Source organism: Cherax quadricarinatus, chromosome 98 (assembly GCF_038502225.1).
Source record: "Cherax quadricarinatus isolate ZL_2023a chromosome 98, ASM3850222v1, whole genome shotgun sequence".
Lineage (NCBI taxonomy): Eukaryota > Metazoa > Arthropoda > Malacostraca > Decapoda > Parastacidae > Cherax > Cherax quadricarinatus.
In genome coordinates, this window is record NC_091389.1 from 9,323,923 (window position 1) to 9,341,654 (window position 17,732).

Genomic DNA, 17,732 nt, shown 5'->3' on the forward strand with positions numbered 1-17,732 from the left:
AAAACATTATTATTTTTATGCATAATTAAGTTCATGGCCTGACTGAACTTTGTACCGGTGCCAGACATCTGGAACACTTGTGTATGCCTGGAGGGAGTTCCGGAGGTCAATGCCCCCGCGGCCCGGTCTGTGAAACATGAAACTACGTACAGCAATACCCAGCATATTCCTCGCCCTCTTTTTGGCGTTCCATATTTTCAGTGGTTTTCAACTGAGCCATTGTAATAAAGTTTGTAGAATTACCAACAATATGTAAAGTAAAGTAAAAGGACACATTAGTTGCACTTGTGTCCTTTTACTTTACAAACTGAGCCATTGTTTATGTCTGGTGTTTTCCACTTTTCCGCACAACAGACAAGTAAGGGAAGGACAACAACCAGCATATTTTTAAGGTTAGTATTGTATATACTCTATATTTTACTTTTCTATCTATTATTTTATGCTTTAGTGTATTAAGCATATATGATAGTTTAAACATGTTACCAGGCATTTTAGATGCATTTGATATTAAAAAAACGCTCTTTTCGACCCACTGGGGATTTTTGCTTATCACCAGGACTTGGGAACATAACAGCCGTGGGAACGGGGCCCTCCTGTATTATATATGGCACTTAGATTAGTTAGAAGATTGAATGCTGGGGTGTTGGAGAGATGTGTGGGATTAAAACATAGACCTAGTTACATAGTGGGAATTGTCACAGTTGCTTCCTGTTGATGACAGTTCTTGTGGAAGATTCTGAAGAGAAGTTGCAGGAGGAATTTGGGAAGCTATGTAAAGAAAGGGAAATTAAAAGTGAGCATAGGAAAGAGCAATGTAACAGGGTAACGAAAAAAAAGTCTAGACAATGAAAGATTGGAGGGAAGGAGTATGGAGGAAATATATGCAGAGTATGTAGATACAGTGGACCCCCGGTTTACGATATTATTTCACTCCAGAAGTATGTTCAGGTGCCAGTACTGACCAAATTTGTTCCCATAATGAATATTGTGAATTAGATCTGATGTTGGTGAGGGGCTCTTGATTTAGGGAATTGGATCTGTGCTCCAGTTCCCCGAATTAAGCCTGAATGCCTTCCACATCCCCCCCCCAGGCGCTGTATAATCCTCCGGGTTTAGCGCTTCCCTCTTGATTATAATAATAATGTGAATTAGATTAGTCCATTTCAGACCCCCAAACATACACGTACAGACACACTTACATAATTGGTCGCATTGGGAGGTGATCATAAAGCGGGGTCCACTGTATTTGGGAGTGAGCTTATTGGCAATTGGATCTTTAAAAGATGAGTCATAGAACAGATAACAGAGGAAAATAGTTGGTGTGTTGAAGTATTTGTGGAGACAAATTTATCTATGGAAGCAATAAAGGAGAATGTACCAGAGTATAGTGTTATTAACACTTATGTAGGTGTGAAACATGGGTTTTAAACATTGCAGCAAGAAGGTGACTGGAGGGCAATGTGTTGTGAATATCATACATCACATTGATCTCAAACATCTCCAGTGCTAAGCCTTATGCCTCACATCCATGTAACATTGTTGGTACCACTGTACTCTTGGTTCATTCCCCTTTTATGCCTCCATGGATCAACTTCATTTCCACATACAGTGGAACCTCTGGTCACGACCACAATGCATTCCAAAACTCTGGACGTGACCCAAACCTAATTTCCCCACTGGATTGTATGTAAATACGATTAATCCATTCCAGACCCCTATGAACTATATGTAAATATTGTTTTTTTAAGGTTTTTAGGCACAAAAATAGTCAATTATACCATAGAATGCACATTGTAATAGTAAACTAAATGTAAAAACCTTGAATAACACTGAGAAAACTTAACATTGCATGAGTCCATTCTAGACCCCTATGAACCATTCACTGTGAATTTTGTTTTTTTCAAGAGTTTTAAGCGCAGAAAAAATAAAAATTTGAAAAAATCCTTATACAAAATAATCCAGTTTAACAGAGAAAAAACCTTAAATAACATACCATAAACAACCAAGAAAACTAACCTTGCATGAGTCGACTTCTGGCGTGAAGGAAGTGGGGAGGAGGTTACTGTTTTGAGGAAGAGTCCACCTCCGCGATGGAGGGACGTTCTCCTTCAGGTGTTTTCTCTCATTTAGCTGGTGAACCAAACTTCACCACAAAACGATCTAATATGACGTCTTTTCCTTCGCATCAAAACGTTGTGGAAATGAGAGATGACGTTATTGTTCATCATGTTCAGCACTCTGTAACAGTTTTGTCACGGTGGTTCTTCTCAAAGGAATTCTGGCACTCATTTCATTTTTCTACGATGGCTTTTATCACATCACTTTTAATCTCCTCCGTTTCTTCTTCCTCTGATGACTACTCCTCAGTGAGCACCTTATACTGCTCATCTAGAGTTTGGCGAGTTCATTCGTTGTCAGTTCCTCCTCGTAATCCTCAACCAGTTCCTCGATGTCGTCACTGTCAACTACAAGACCCATGCTCTTGCCCATGGACATGATCTCTACAACAGAGGTCTCAAATCCTTTGAAATCTCGTTCAGGAATGCATTCAGGCCAAAGTTTCTTCCACTCTGAATTCAAGGTCCGGTACATGACGCCTTCCCCAGGCTTTGTCGATGAGGCTGATGCAATGTACAATGATGAAATGGTTCTTCCAGAAGCCATTCTGAAATCAAGCTCCTTGTGACCCAACCCTTTGTATTCACCCTCCACATCATGGGCAGTCTGGCTGTGTACACAGCGTGCTGCTTGAACGCACAAGGATTCTCGAACTGGTAGACGACTAGAGGTTTAATTTTAAGATCACCACTTGCGTTTGCGCACATCAAAAGGGTTAATCTGTCCTTCATTGGCTTGTGGCCGAGCATAGCCTCCTCCTCCTGGGTGATGTAGGTCCTCCTCGGCATCTTCTTCCAAAACAACTCGGCCTCATCGCAGTTAAACGCTTGTTGTGGGACGTATCCTTCGGCCTTCACGAATTCAGCAAAATCTTTCGTGAATGCTTCCACAGCAGCAGCATCAGAACTAGCTGCCTCTCCATGCCTTACCACACTATGAATGCAACTTCTCTTATGAAACTTTTCAAACCGTCCTCTACTGGCTTTAAATTCATCACTTTCTGCATTCACAAAAGGGTAATTCTGCCACAAGTCACTGTGTATCTTCCTGGCTTTGTTGCATATGAACGCCTGACGTACACATCACCTGCAAGTTGCTTCTCGTTCAACCACACTAGCAACAGTTTCTTCACCTCTTCCAGTGCCTGGTTAACATCGTAACTCCCTTAGCAACATTAGCCACTTTAATAGCCACTCTCTGCTTCAGAATAATTGAGATCGCAGACTTAGGCTTCTTGAACTCCCCAGCAAGACTGGTAGACTGGTAACACGCACACCATCCTGATACTTTTTAATAATTTCCTTCTTCACTTCCATTTCAATTTTCTTCAGACCCTTATTTTCACCCACATTATCACTCTTCACTTGCTTAGAGGCCATGGTTAATTGTCAAATGAATTCAAAAATATATGAAATACAATACAACAAACAACAGGAAGTGGATTCAGCATCTGATTATGTGTTTGTGACCAGAGGTTCCACCGTATGCCTCAATCTACTTACCATTTTTCCCCTCGTCTATTCTATGATTCACATTTTCACAGACGTACCCGCTGACACGTCCACCTTCACATTTACTTCCTTCAATACTCCCTCGTCTGGTAGCCAGTCTTTCATTGTTTACCCTTTTTGTTACTCTCAATATCTTTTTTTCTCGGTTCACTTTTAATTCCCCTCGCAAATTCCTCTTATCAATCAACCTTTGCATCTTGACACTGGCAAGAAAGTCACTGATAACCCAGAAGTAAATAAAATGGATTTATGGAGGTCGTTGAATTTTTTTTTATAGATGTCTCCAAAGAAAAAGAATAATTAACATGATTTAAAGTTTATTGTGCAGTATATCATACATAAAAATAAAAGCAGAATTTTTTTAAATTATAGTGATGTTCTTTGCATTATGGAGAAACACTAAACCAGTAGGGGTCATCTGGGGAAAGGAAAGACAAGTCCAATTCCTTGAATCAAGAGCCTCTTGCCAACATCAAGGAATCTGAGGATTGTTTTTCACAGCATCTTCAATAATACCATGGTGGTAATGTCACACTCGGGTCAGTTCATGGTGTTGTGCGTTTTGTCGAATATGGTATAAAATACTGACAAGTTGAAGATTAAAACACGTGCAACAGTTGGGTGTCTTTATTGTTGAAGAATTTGATCCACACAGTAAGCTTCCTCAAATACAGAAGCAGCAATAGTAATGATATGAAGATGTAATCAGTCCAACCTTGGAGACAAAGTATTTGAGGTGGTCAGTCCCTCAGCCTGGAGAAGAGACCATGGAGCTGAACTCTTCTCCAGCCTGAGGGACTGACCACCTCAAATACTTTGTCTCCAAGGTTGACAGACTGATTACATCTTTATTTCATTACTACTGCTGCTTCCACATTTGACTGAAGAAGTATACTGTGTAGGCAAAACATTTCATCAATAAAGATACCCAACTGTTGTACATGTGTCTTAATCTTAGTCTAGTGACTACATGAAGATCACCCCTAAAAGAGTTTCCTGCTTCAGGCAAGAAGCTCTTGATGCAAGAATTGAGTTGCTTCCCCATTCCCAAGGCACTGTATAAACCGTACAGGTTTAGCGATAACCCCATGACTGTAAGAAAATGGTGTAAGACTTGGCCATTACAGCCAAATGTCCAAATTTATGTTTAGACCATTTTATGTGAAATCTTAAGAAATGGATAATATAGGTGATGAGGGTATCAAATGATTTAACCCTTTGAGGGTCGACAGGCCCTCTCCGAAACTCGTTCTCAGGGTCGGCCAAATTTAAAAAAAAAAAAAATTATTTTCTCTTATGAAAAGATAGAGAATCTTTTCCTGATCATAAAGACACAAAAAGTTTGAAATTTGACGGAAAACTTACGGAATTATGCTTTCGCAAAGTTAGCGGTCTCGGCGATGTTTACGCATCGGCGATTTTGCCCACTTTGAGCCCCATTTTCGGCCAATTCGACTGTACTAGTCGACAAAAAACATGAATATTTCGCTAGAACTCCATTTTTTCTATCGAATGGGTGCAAGAAACCACCCATTTATGAAATTCAACTATCCAGTACAGTGGTCAGAATTTAGCAATTTTGCCAATTTCACACAAATTTCAAAAGATGCCAATTTCCGAATAGGGTCCAGAATAAACAAGAAAGACATTCCTGGCACTAAAATGACATTTCCTCTAGTCATTAGTCACGTTTCAAGGCCCCTCTTATATTCTTTTGCTTTCCACTTTGAATTTTTATTTTCACAAAAAATATAAGATTTACTGTTATGCAGACTACTGCATTAGTGTAAAAAATGGTATAAATATTATTGGTGCACTTGTGAAAGAATATTAGACTCACCAGTTGACGTGTATTGCACGCTTGGCACGATTTGTTTACTTTTGAAGTTTGGTAAAAATCGAACATTTCTGCTACTTTGAGCTCAATTTCAAGGCACCTTTCTTTGTAAAACCAGTCAAAATCATCTCAATTTCTGTAATATGTCTTCCATTCTATAAAATGAGACCAAGAAAACTAGAATACAACAATAAATACCATACGAAAATACAGTGCAAAGTCGCTGATTTATTAAAAAAAATGGTCAAAGTTTTTTTTTTCTCATTATGCACTGTGTGCTGCAGGATTTTTTTTATACTGTGCACACTGACCACATAGACCCATTCTTTCATATGTAGGCCTACCAGCTTTCTCCCACTAGATTTGAGGCCGCTAGAATTTAGGCGTACTAGTACGTCAAAAACCCTGGGTCGTAAGCCATACTAGTACGTCCAAAACCCTCAAAGGGTTAAATAAAGAAAAATTGGATATCACATTGGACGGAGTATGGAAGAAGTGAATGTTTTCCGATATTTGGGAGTTGACTTGTCAGTGGATGGGTTTATGAAGGATGAGGTTAACCATAGAATTGATGAAGGAAAAAAGGTGAGTGGTGCGTTGAGGTATATGTGGAGACAGAACATTATCCATGGAGGCAAAGAAGGGAATGTATGAGAGTATAGTAGTACCAACACTCTTATATGGGTGTGAAGCTTGGGTTGTAAATGCAGCAGCGAGGAGGTGGCTGGAAGCAGTGGAGATATCCTGTCTAAGAGCAATGTGTGGTGTAAATATTATGCAAAGAATTCGTAGTGTGTAAATTAGGAGAAGGTGTGGAGTTACTAAAAGTATTAGTCAGAGTGCTGAAGAGGGGCTGTTGAGGTGGTTTGGTCATTTAGAGAAAATGGATCAAAGTAGAATGACTTGGAGAGCGTATAAATCTGTAGGGCAGAGAAGGCGAGGGTAGGGGTTGTTCCTGAAAAGGTTGGACGGAGGGGCCTGAGCTTCCAGCAAGTGCGTGTGAGTGTGTTAGATAGGAGTGAATGGAAACGAATGGTTTTTGGGACCTGACGAGCTGTTGGAGTGTGAAGAGCAGGGTAATACTTTGTGAAAGGATTCGGGGAAATCAGTTAGCCAGACTTGAGTCCTGGAAATGGGAAGTACAATGCCTGCGTAATATTTACACCACACATTGCTCCTAGACACAACATCTCCACTGTCTCCAGCCTCCTCCTCGCTACAGCATTTACAACCCATGTTTCACACCCATATAAGTGTTGGTATCTGAAAACATTCACTTCTTCCATACTCTCTCCAATGTGATATCCAATTTTTCTTTATCTAAATTGTTGGATACCCTCATCACCTTACTCTTATCTATGTTCAATTTCAATTTTCTACGTATTCTACTTATATATATATACACAGCATGACCATAGTGAGTCAGGAGCTGGACTTGAGGTAGAACAGTAGATGTAAAGTTACATTACTTGACACCAAGATATGGGCGCCTAGCAACCTGTACAGTAAACATTAACTGTTATTCTGTACATACCTGTCCACTGTGCCATATAACTCATGCAGATTTAATGCATATTTTGATTATTACAATCAGAATTAAGTGCTAATCCCACAAGGGTCCACACATGCGTTGAATTTAATAATGTACAGTGAAATGCCTAAAAGCCGTGAACCAGTTGCTGAAGTTACGACACTCTTCCAGAACCACTGGATGACCCCAGTGGGTTTAGCACTTAGTTTTGATTGTAATAATACTGAACAACCACTGAGGGTACAAGAGATCAACAGCAATCTGTTCAACCAGGTTATTTTCCTTTGCACACACAAGATGACATCATTATCACTGAAATCATTTATAATTGTAAAGTGACAAGGCAATCAACAGTGTACACAGTTGTAATGTGATGGTCAGCACGATGAAACAGTAACCTTATTACACTGCTGCAGAAAAGGCATACTTAATTACTCCAATACGCTCTTACTAAATAGCAAAGACACACAAAATCGTAATGACACGATTGCAAACAAACCATACCACGGGCGGGATTTGAACCCGCGGTCAGAGAGTCTCAAAACTCGACCGTCGCGTTAGCTACTGGACCAGCTAGCTGGTCCAGTGGCTAACGCGACGGTCTGGAGTTTTAAGACTCTGACCGCGGGTTCAAATCCCGCCCGTGGTATGGTTTTTTTAGCAAATGACAAACTACAAGTGCCTTATCTTTACATCAGAAAATACTATCGATTTGTACTCATGAAAACTCTAGTATGTATAACAACTGGTTTTGTCTTACTGTCAATATATCTCGCCTCTATATTTGTACACTTTAAACTTATACGTAATATGTTTATCCATTCATCTGAGAATTGTTTAAAAAAAGTTACTAATTTTTTCACATTACTTGTAATGTACAAGATTCATACTTATGCAGTGCTCGGGGATGGAAGACGATCAGTATCAACCCAAGGAAGGAGAGAATAAACTTGATTCCTTGTATTACATGCCTCTTACCAGCATTAAGGAGCCTCCCTAGAGGAGTACATAAAATAAAGGGAGGTGGGTAGAAGGAACAGAAGTCTAAGGAAGGGAGCCCCTCATGGGAGGTCCCTTGATGCTGGCGAGGGGCTCATGATCTAGGGAATCGTATCTATGCTCCGGTTCCCTGAATTGAGCCCGAGTACCTTCCATCCCCCCCCCCATGCACTGTATAATCTTATGGGTTCAGCACTCCCCCATGATTATAATATAATAATAAGGGAGGCAAGGGGGCTAGTAACCCCTTCTCCTGTATATATTACTAAATTTAAAAGGAGAAACTTTAGTTTTTTCTTTTGGGCCGCCCCGCCTCAGTGAGATATGGCTGGTACGTTGAAAGAAGAAAGAACAAGGGAGGGAGAAAGATGATGATGGAGAGGTAAGCATGGTATATCATAGCTGAAATAACCAGTATTCCAGACAGACCTCAAAGCTGAATAAAACTAGGCACTGCAATTAAGCATGTTACAGATCTGGTAATTCTATAGAACTAAATCAAGAGATTCTATACACAAATAACCCGCACATAAAAGAGAGAAGCTTACGACGACGTTTCGGTCTGACTTGGACCATTTACAAAGTCACACCGAAACGTTGTCGTGAGCTTCTCTCTTTTATGTGCGGGTTATTTGTGTATCGTTCCAGTCACGGTATTGTGCCTTTTTTGTTATTCAAGAGATTCTCTTTGTAATCAGCAACTCTTAAAAGTAGAAATGGAAACATCCGCAGATGGGGATGGATTAGCAACACAAGACAAAAGTGACATTAAAATGAGTGATAATGGACACTGTTAAGGTTAGCATGAAAAAAAATGATCAACAAAAAAAATGCATCAAATATAAAATCCATTTTTTTCTTTTCTTAAATTCAGTTCACAATTCGTGTTCCAGAGAAACAGCTGAGCAAATTAAACATGGTAAAAAATAAAATAAAGTATAACAACTACTCTTCCTTATAAAAATTAGCATAAAAACTGCAACACACTCCTTAGAGATCAAATAGGAGCCAACTATGCATCTATCAAGAGCAAAGAAGTGTTGCTTACAAGGTACTGCGGAGTCCCTTGGCTTGTCCTTGTCTTCTTGATACCAAAATGCAATCGGTCTTGAACTGAGAGAATGGCTGCAAGTAATTCACGAAGCTGTGCTTCAGTTTCTTGAATTATCCAGGAAAACTTGGGCGTTACTCCTCCTGGAAAGTGAAAACATCAGTTCCAGTCATCTATGAAATCAAGCCCCTCAAGGAAGGTTCCTTGATGTTGGTGAGGGGCTCTTGATTTAGGGAATTGGATCTGTGCTCCAGTTCCCCGAATTAAGCCTGAATGCCTTCCACATCCCCCCCCCCAGGCGCTGTATAATCCTCCGGGTTTAGCGCTTCCCCCTTGATTATAATAATAATATGAAATCAAGGAATTGAAATTCTCTTCAAGCAAAAGAGCACAGATCCAATTCCCAAGGTCAAGAGCCCCTCACCAGCATCAAGGAACCTCCCTTGAGGGGGCACATATCTAAAAAAAATGTCCTGGTTATCTGCATTATTGGTAATATATTTTCTACTTCAAAAGAGCATATGGATATAAGGCCCAGGAACTCGGCTTGAAAAATATGCATCAATCTCGCTTAATAAATTTAAGTTTAGTAGTAGAGCTCTAATGAACAGCTACAATTATTCTCGGTGCCAATTTTGTAAAAAAATATTCTCAATATACAGTGGACCCCCGGTTAACGAACTTTTTTCATTCCAGTAGTATGTTCAGGTGCCAGTACTGACCGAATTTGTTCCCATAAGGAATATTGTGAAGTAGATTAGTCCATTTCAGACCCCCAAACATACACGTACAAACGCACTTACATAAATACACTTACATAATTGGTCGCATTGGGAGGTGATCGTTAAGCGGGGGTCCACTGTACAATTATTCTCGGTGCCAATTTTGTAAAAAAATATTCTCAATATATTTCCCATGGCCAAACCTCCAATATTTGCACTTTCTTTCATAGGAATGCCAATATTTACAGCCTGATTTTTTCAATTATATGGACAGAGAGTATCAAATGATTCAGATAAAGAAAAACTGGATATCAAACTGGGGAGGAGGAGTATGGAAGAAGTGAATGTTTTCAGATACAGTGGAACCTCAAATATCGAACTTTCTTCGGTCCAGAAGGCTGTTCAAGTGCCTTTACCGAATGAATTTATTCCCATCAGGAATAATGTAAATTAGATTAGTCCATTTCAGACCCTCAAAAATACACTTATAAAAGCGCTTACAAAAATACATTTACATAATTGGTCGTGTTGGGAGCAGTTCGATTTTTGAGGTTCCACTGTACTTGGGAGTTGACGTGTCGGCGGATGGATTTATGAAGGATGAGGTTAATCATAGAATTGATGAGGGAAAAAAGGTGAGTGGTGCGTTGAGGTATATGTGGAGGCAAAAAACGTTATCTATGGAGGCAAAGAAGGGAATGTATGAAAGTATAGTGGTACCAACACTCTTATATGGGTGTGAAGCTTGGGTTGTAAATGCAACAGCGAGGAGGCGGTTGGAGGCAGTGGAGATGTCCTGTCTAACGGCAATGTGTGGTGTAAATATTATGCAGAAAATTCGGAGTGTGGAAATTAGGAAAAGGTGTGGAGTTAATAAAAGTATTAGTCAGAGGGCAGAAGAGGGGTTGTTGAGGTGGTTTGGTCATTTAGAGAGAATGGATCAAAGTAGAATGACATGGAGTGCATTTAAATCTGTAGGAGAAGGAAGGCGGGGTAGGGGTCGTCCTCGAAAAGGTTGGAAGGAAGGGGTAAGGGAGGTTTTGTGGGTGAGGGGCTTGGACTTCCAGCAGGCATGCATGAGCGTGTTCGATAGGAGTGAATGGAGACGAATGGTATTTGGGACCTGACGATCTGTTGGAGTGTGAGCAGGGTAATATTTAGCGAAGGGATTCAGGGAAACCGGTTATTTTTATATAGCCGGACTTGAGTCCTGGAAATGGGAAGTACAATGCCTGCACTCTAAAGGAGGGGTTTCAGGATATTAGCAGTTTGGAGGGATATGTTGTGTATCTTTATACGTATATGCTTCTAAACTGTTGTGTTCTGAGCACCTCTGCAAAAACAGTGATTATGTGTGAGTGTGGTGAAACTGTTTAATGATGATGAGTGTATTTTCTTTTTGGGGATTTTCTTTCTTTTTGGGTCACCCTGCCTCGGTGGGAGACGGCCAACTTGTTGAAAAAAAAAAAAAATTCTTATTCACTCATTCCAGATTCACAAGACCTCTAGAAATGCAGCTGGTTAAACTGAACTCTAAAGCCAGTCTGGTTCTTGTTATACAGTGGTACCCCCAAGTTTCGTACATAATTCGTTCCAGGAGGCTGTTCGAGTGCCATTACTGAACAAATTTGTTCCCATAAAGAATAATGTAAATTAGATTAGTCCATTTCAGACCCCCAAAAACACACTTACAAAAGCACTTACAATCATACACTTACATAATTGTTCGAATTGGGAGCTGTACGAAACTCAGGGTACCACTGTATTTACAAACTGTGGATTTCTTAAACTTACCCAAGAGACGCTCTGCAGAGTCGGCACTGACATTAAACCTTCCTATAAAGCCAGTCTCAGGGTCTCTAAGACACAAAACAAGTCTAACGATGGGTGAAACTGTTCCCTGGTACTCTGCAGTGCTAGTACTCGGCTTTCCTGCCAATCAAGAATTAAGTTAATAATATTGCAAAATACTCTCAACAGAACTTTTCTTTCATTTAGGAAGCTTGTTCTTCCCTGTTACATCCTAAATCTCAATGTGACTGAACACACAACACCTCAGTGTGCCTTAACGGTGAACAGTTATTAATCCAAGAAATAGTTACTCTCTTCTTCATCTGGTTAAAATTGTTTGCCATCCATTCCCCAGGTACTGTTTGGTTCTACTAGTGTAGTACCTCATGCATATAATAACTACATAACATTTAAAGATAAGAACAACTGTACATGGATCTAACCAGAGATAAGTCTATTGGAAACAACACATAACAGACCAACTTAATGAGATATTCTCACATGCTCACACTCCAACAGCACATCAAATCTTAAAAGTCTGGTCTCCAATCACTTCTAACATACTCAGTCACATGTGCCTATGGATACGCAAGTTTCTACCGGATTAATTTGAAGCCAACATCATCACCGCCTCCAGCTGCTCCACACTACAATACTGTGAAGATCATACCTCACACCCATACTCTTGATACATTAACCATTTTTCATCCATTGGTACACTCCATGCTGTTAATGTAAACAACTCAGTTTACCTTATTCCTAGTACAGTGGACCCCCGGTTAACGATATTTTTTCACTCCATAAGTATGTTCAGGTGCCAGTACTTACCGAATTTGTTCCCATAAGGAATATTGTGAAGTAGATTAGTCTATTTCAGACCCCCAAACAAACACGTACAAACGCACTTACATAAATATACTTACATAATTGGTCGCATTCGGAGGTGATCGTTATGCGGGGGTCCACTGTACATCTCCTTTTATTGCAACTGATTTTCACACAGCTGAGTTACTTAGCTGTTATAACTTTTAAGGTTTAAATATTACAAGAACCACAATGGAAATAAGTTGCTTTGACTTTTTTTGTGTTATCCTGATGGGTAATTTACACATGTGTCACTATAGCAATGAAACCACGAAACAAGTGATATTGAATCATTTACCAAACTGCAGCAGGCCAGGGTTCGACCCCACGACACATTGTCCCGCCTCAAGAGACAACACAACGTACGTATCACCTCATTCACTCCACCGTCGATCCTGGATCAATGGCGGAGTGAATAAGGTGACATATACGTTGTGTTGTCCCTTGAGGCGGGACAATGTGTTGTGGGGTCAAAACCTATTACGTCAGTTTAAAATTCAAATTATCATTATCACCCTTATAGCTCAAAATTCATAATAGCCTCCTTGATCCACGTACCTTGGGGGTTAATACGACCATTACTGGAATGTGTACGACACACGTGGCAATGAAGAGTACGACGTGTAAGCAAGTCGTTCTTTGAGTATAGTCGCTGCAGTGCCGCGCCCTCTGTGCACACTCCACATGCTTCACACAGACCCCATACCCACAAGTGGATACAGAAACAACCTTCAATCACAAAAGTAAAAGCAATATAATCAGATATTTATTAAGGGCAAAAAGGCACAATACTGTGACTGGAGCAATACACAAATAACCCGCACATAGGAGAGAGAAGCTTACGACAATGTTTTGGTCCAACTTGGACCAAAACATCATCATAAATTGCCCGTGTGGGAACAAAATGTCATCATAAGCTTCTCTCCTATGTGCCGTTTATTTGTGCATTAATACTTATTTATCGTCATTAAACCACTGTACATTATCCAGTAAATTATCATTATATTTACAGGGAGCCAAACCCACAGGGGTTATACGGTGCCTGGGAAAAAGAGGTAATTGGGTTTGATCTGAGGAATGGAAGGGTAGCTCCAATTCCTTTGGATCAAGAGCCCTACAATAGCATCAAGGAGTCCCTTAATTCTCCCTGTCAATCACCATTTTAACCATAAACTGCAAACAATACCACAATTTAAATAGTCCGTAAATAACCAACCTAGGTACGATTATTCTTCTACACAACCTTAGTACAGTGGACCCCCGGTTAACGATATTTTTTCACTCCAGAAGTATGTTCAGGTGCCAGTACTGACCGAATTTGTTCCCATAAGGAATATTGTGAAGTAGATTAGTCCATTTCAGACCCCCAAACATACACGTACAAACGCACTTACATAAATACACTTACATAATTGGTCGCATTCGGAGGTGATCGTTAAGCGGGGGTCCACTGTATTGTGTAACTGATTATGTATCACGACACTCATATCTGTGCACTTCTGACAAGACGGTGACAGTGTGAATGATGGTGAAAGTGTTTCTTTTTTTTGGGTCAACCTGCTTTGGTGGGAGACAGCCGGCGTGTTAAGAAATTAAGAGTTGTCAAATCACGCTACAGAATTTATTAATGTTTTTTTTTTTTTTTCAACAAGTCGGCCGTCTCCCACCGAGGCAGGGTGACCCACCGAGGCAGGGTGACCCACCGAGGCAGGGTGACCCACCGAGGCAGGGTGACCCACCCAGGCAGGGTGACCCACCCAGGCAGGGTGACCCACCGAGGCAGGGTGACCCACCGAGGCAGGGTGACCCACCGAGGCAGGGTGACCCACCGAGGCAGGGTGACCCACCGAGGCAGGGTGACCCACCGAGGCAGGGTGACCCACCGAGGCAGGGTGACCCACCGAGGCAGGGTGACCCACCCAGGCAGGGTGACCCACCCAGGCAGGGTGACCCACCGAGGCAGGGTGACCCACCGAGGCAGGGTGACCCACCGAGGCAGGGTGACCCACCGAGGCAGGGTGACCCACCGAGGCAGGGTGACCCACCGAGGCAGGGTGACCCACCGAGGCAGGGTGACCCACCGAGGCAGGGTGACCCACCCAGGCAGGGTGACCCACCCAGGCAGGGTGACCCACCGAGGCAGGGTGACCCACCGAGGCAGGGTGACCCACCGAGGCAGGGTGACCCACCGAGGCAGGGTGACCCACCGAGGCAGGGTGACCCACCGAGGCAGGGTGACCCACCGAGGCAGGGTGGCCCACCGAGGCAGGGTGGCCCACCGAGGCAGGGTGACCCACCCAGGCAGGGTGACCCAAAAAGAAAGAAAATCCCCCCAAATAAAATACTTTCATCATCATTCAACACTTTCACCTCACTCACACATTATCACTGTCTTTGCAGAGGTGCTCGGAACATAACAGTTTAGAAGCATATACGTATAAAGATACACAACATATCCCTCCAAACTGCTATTATTATTATTATTATTATTATTATGCTAATGTTATACTTAAAAAAATGAAGAAACATGGGTCATTCAAGGTGAATCGATACAACTCCTTTACTACGAAAATGTATAAATTAGGAACAACGAAACAAGGCAGGTAAAGTAATTTTGTGTATAAACCTGGGGTGAATAGAAGGAAGGATAGGGTATATCCCAGGGTGGGTGTTAACATCCAGAAGACATGTGACCATGTTACACCAGAGTGCCTGCCTATATGTGGTAGAGTCTGAGTATCTCTTAATCTTCCACTTGCCAGATTTACTCCCTTTTATCTGTGTTGGTCCTATTGTGTTATCAGCATTCTGGGGATTATCCTCCTCATGGACTGGTCTCAGACCAGATCTCCTAGGTAGGAAAGGAAATATTATAGGATTAAAGAACACATAAGAGAAAGTTATGATGACGTTTTGGTCCGAATTGGACCATCAACTAGTCAAACACTAACACACGAAGGTAAGGGAGCCAGTATATATACTAGAAGAGGAAGAAGGAAGTGGAGAAAGTAGTGGTAGGATTACGAACTATTGAGAGGCACAAACTAAGTGTATACTGAATATAAGTAGAGATTTGTAAGATTTTCTCCATGGAGAAGTGGAACAGAATTCTTCCTCCATACGCCATTCATGTCATAAGAGGCAACTAAAATGCCGGGAGCAAGGGGCTAGTAACCCCTTCTCCTGTATACACTACTAAATTTAAAAAGAGAAACTTTCGTTTTTCTTTTTGGGCCGCCCCGCCTCAGTGGGATATGGCCGGTTTGTTGACAGATTTGTGAGATTCACCTATCATCTCAAATGTTTATGAGACATAAAAGGTCAATCCTGCCAGAGTGCAAAACATTCAACAGGTTTCCACTTCATGTTTACTGTATAGAGACGAGTGCTAGTTGAGATTTGATTTTCTGTTGAGGTGTGAGCAAGGAAACATTTATGAAGGAATTTGGTGAGATAGGTTAGCCTGATATTAGTTTTTGAGGTGGGAAATACACTGCCATATGAAGGATAGGTGGAGATGCTGATATTAGTCTTCGAGGTGGGAAATACACTGCCATACGAAGGATAGGTGGAGATGCTGATATTAGTTCTCGAGGTGGGAAATACACTGCCATACGAAGGATAGGTGGAGATGCTGATATTAGTTCTCGAGGTGGGAAATACACTGCCATACGAAGGATAGGTGGAGATGCTGATATTAGTCTTCGAGGTGGGAAATACACTGCCATACGAAGGATAGGTGGAGATGCTGATATTAGTCTTCAAGGTGGGAAATACACTGCCATACGAAGGATAGGTGGAGATGCTGATATTAGTTCTCGAGGTGGGAAATACACTGCTTACCATCTGAGGGATAGGTGGGGATGCTGTGATACAGAGGGCCATTTGAATAAAGTCAGCCCATTACTGTGTACTCAGGATCTTGCCAGAAACACAGGGGCACCAAAACCACAATTAGGAAAAAATAAAAGTTAACAGCAGGGGTCCATGACTCTTTGACGTCTTACCAGAAGCTATAAGAAATATTATTCAATGGTACAAGTTTTCTATAGTCTGACAATTCAAATGACCCTCACAATTATAACATCCCCATCTATCCTTCAAGGTGCAGACATTGTACTTCCCACCTTCAGAAGTGAAATTTGGATAGCCTATTTTAGTTAAGACACATGTGCAACATCCGGATATCGTTATTGTAGACATTTCGCCATCCAGTGGCTTTATCAATACAGATTCTCCTCCACCACAATGCTGTGAACACTAACTCCAAGGCTGAGGGACTGATTACCTCATCTTTTGTATATGGTTCTACTGTCTTCTAATTATGTCCTAGAATCTGTATTGATAAAGCCACTGGATGGCGAAACATCTACAATAAAGATACCCAGATGTTGTACATGTGTCTTAACTTTCATATTGTCGGTATTTTATACCTTTCTTGCATAACCTATTTTCCTGAATTCCTTCATTGATTTATTTTGTCCACACTCCAACAGCACAGCAAATCCTAAAAATAGTTTTCCTCCCCTCATTTTCAATCTTATGCCGTCAAGGTCTGCTGGATGTTCACGCTTTTTTTTTTCTTAACACATTGGCCATTTCCTGCCCAGGCAGGTGACTAAAAGAAGAAACACTTTCATCATCATTCACTCCATCACTGTGTTGCCAGCGGCAAATTGTGGTGTGAGTGAATGTACACTGAAGTCTGGCTGAATGTATACTGAAGTCTGACTGAATGTATACTGGAGTCTGACTGAATGTACACTGAAGTCTGACTGAATGTACACTGAAGTCTGACTGAATGTACACTGAAGTCTGACTGAATGTATACTGAAGTCTGACTGAATGTATACTGAAGTCTGGCTGAATGTACACTGAAGTCTGACTGAATGTATACTGAAGTCTGACTGAATGTACACTGAAGTCTGACTGAATGTATACTGAAGTCTGGCTGAATGTACACTGAAGTCTGGCTGAATGTATACTGAAGTCTGGCTGAATGTACACTGAAGTCTGGCTGAATGTATACTGAAGTCTGGCTGAATGTACACTGAAGTCTGACTGAATGTACACTGAAGTCTGACTGAATGTACACTGAAGTCTGACTGAATGTACACTGAAGTCTGACTGAATGTATACTGGGGTCTGGCTGAATGTATACTGAAGTCTGGCTGAATGTATACTGAAGTCTGGCTGAATGTATACTGAAGTCTGGCTGAATGTATACTGAAGTCTGACTGAATGTATACTGGGGTCTGGCTGAATGTATACTGAAGTCTGACTGAATGTATACTGAAGTCTGGCTGAA

General features: G+C 41.3%; 1 protein-coding gene across 10 annotated transcripts in view; it reads right to left on the reverse strand.

The window, feature by feature from the left end:
- The window catches only part of LOC128702485 (uncharacterized), a 166,904-nt gene that overhangs the window by 86,774 nt on the left and 62,398 nt on the right, over positions 1 to 17,732 (reverse strand). For 7 of the 10 annotated variants that reach the window (XM_070105348.1, XM_070105349.1, XM_070105353.1 and 4 more), the window contains 3 exons: positions 12,983 to 13,153; positions 11,564 to 11,701; positions 8,587 to 9,190 (listed from right to left, as the gene is read on the reverse strand). In XM_070105348.1, the coding sequence (XP_069961449.1) occupies positions 9,009 to 9,190; positions 11,564 to 11,701; positions 12,983 to 13,153 (491 nt within the window). In that variant the 3' untranslated portion in view covers positions 8,587 to 9,008. Of the gene's footprint in view, positions 1 to 8,585; positions 9,191 to 11,563; positions 11,702 to 12,982; positions 13,154 to 17,732 lie in introns of those variants that run through there. The other 3 variants (XM_070105347.1, XM_070105354.1, XM_070105351.1) reach the window with 3 other exon arrangements.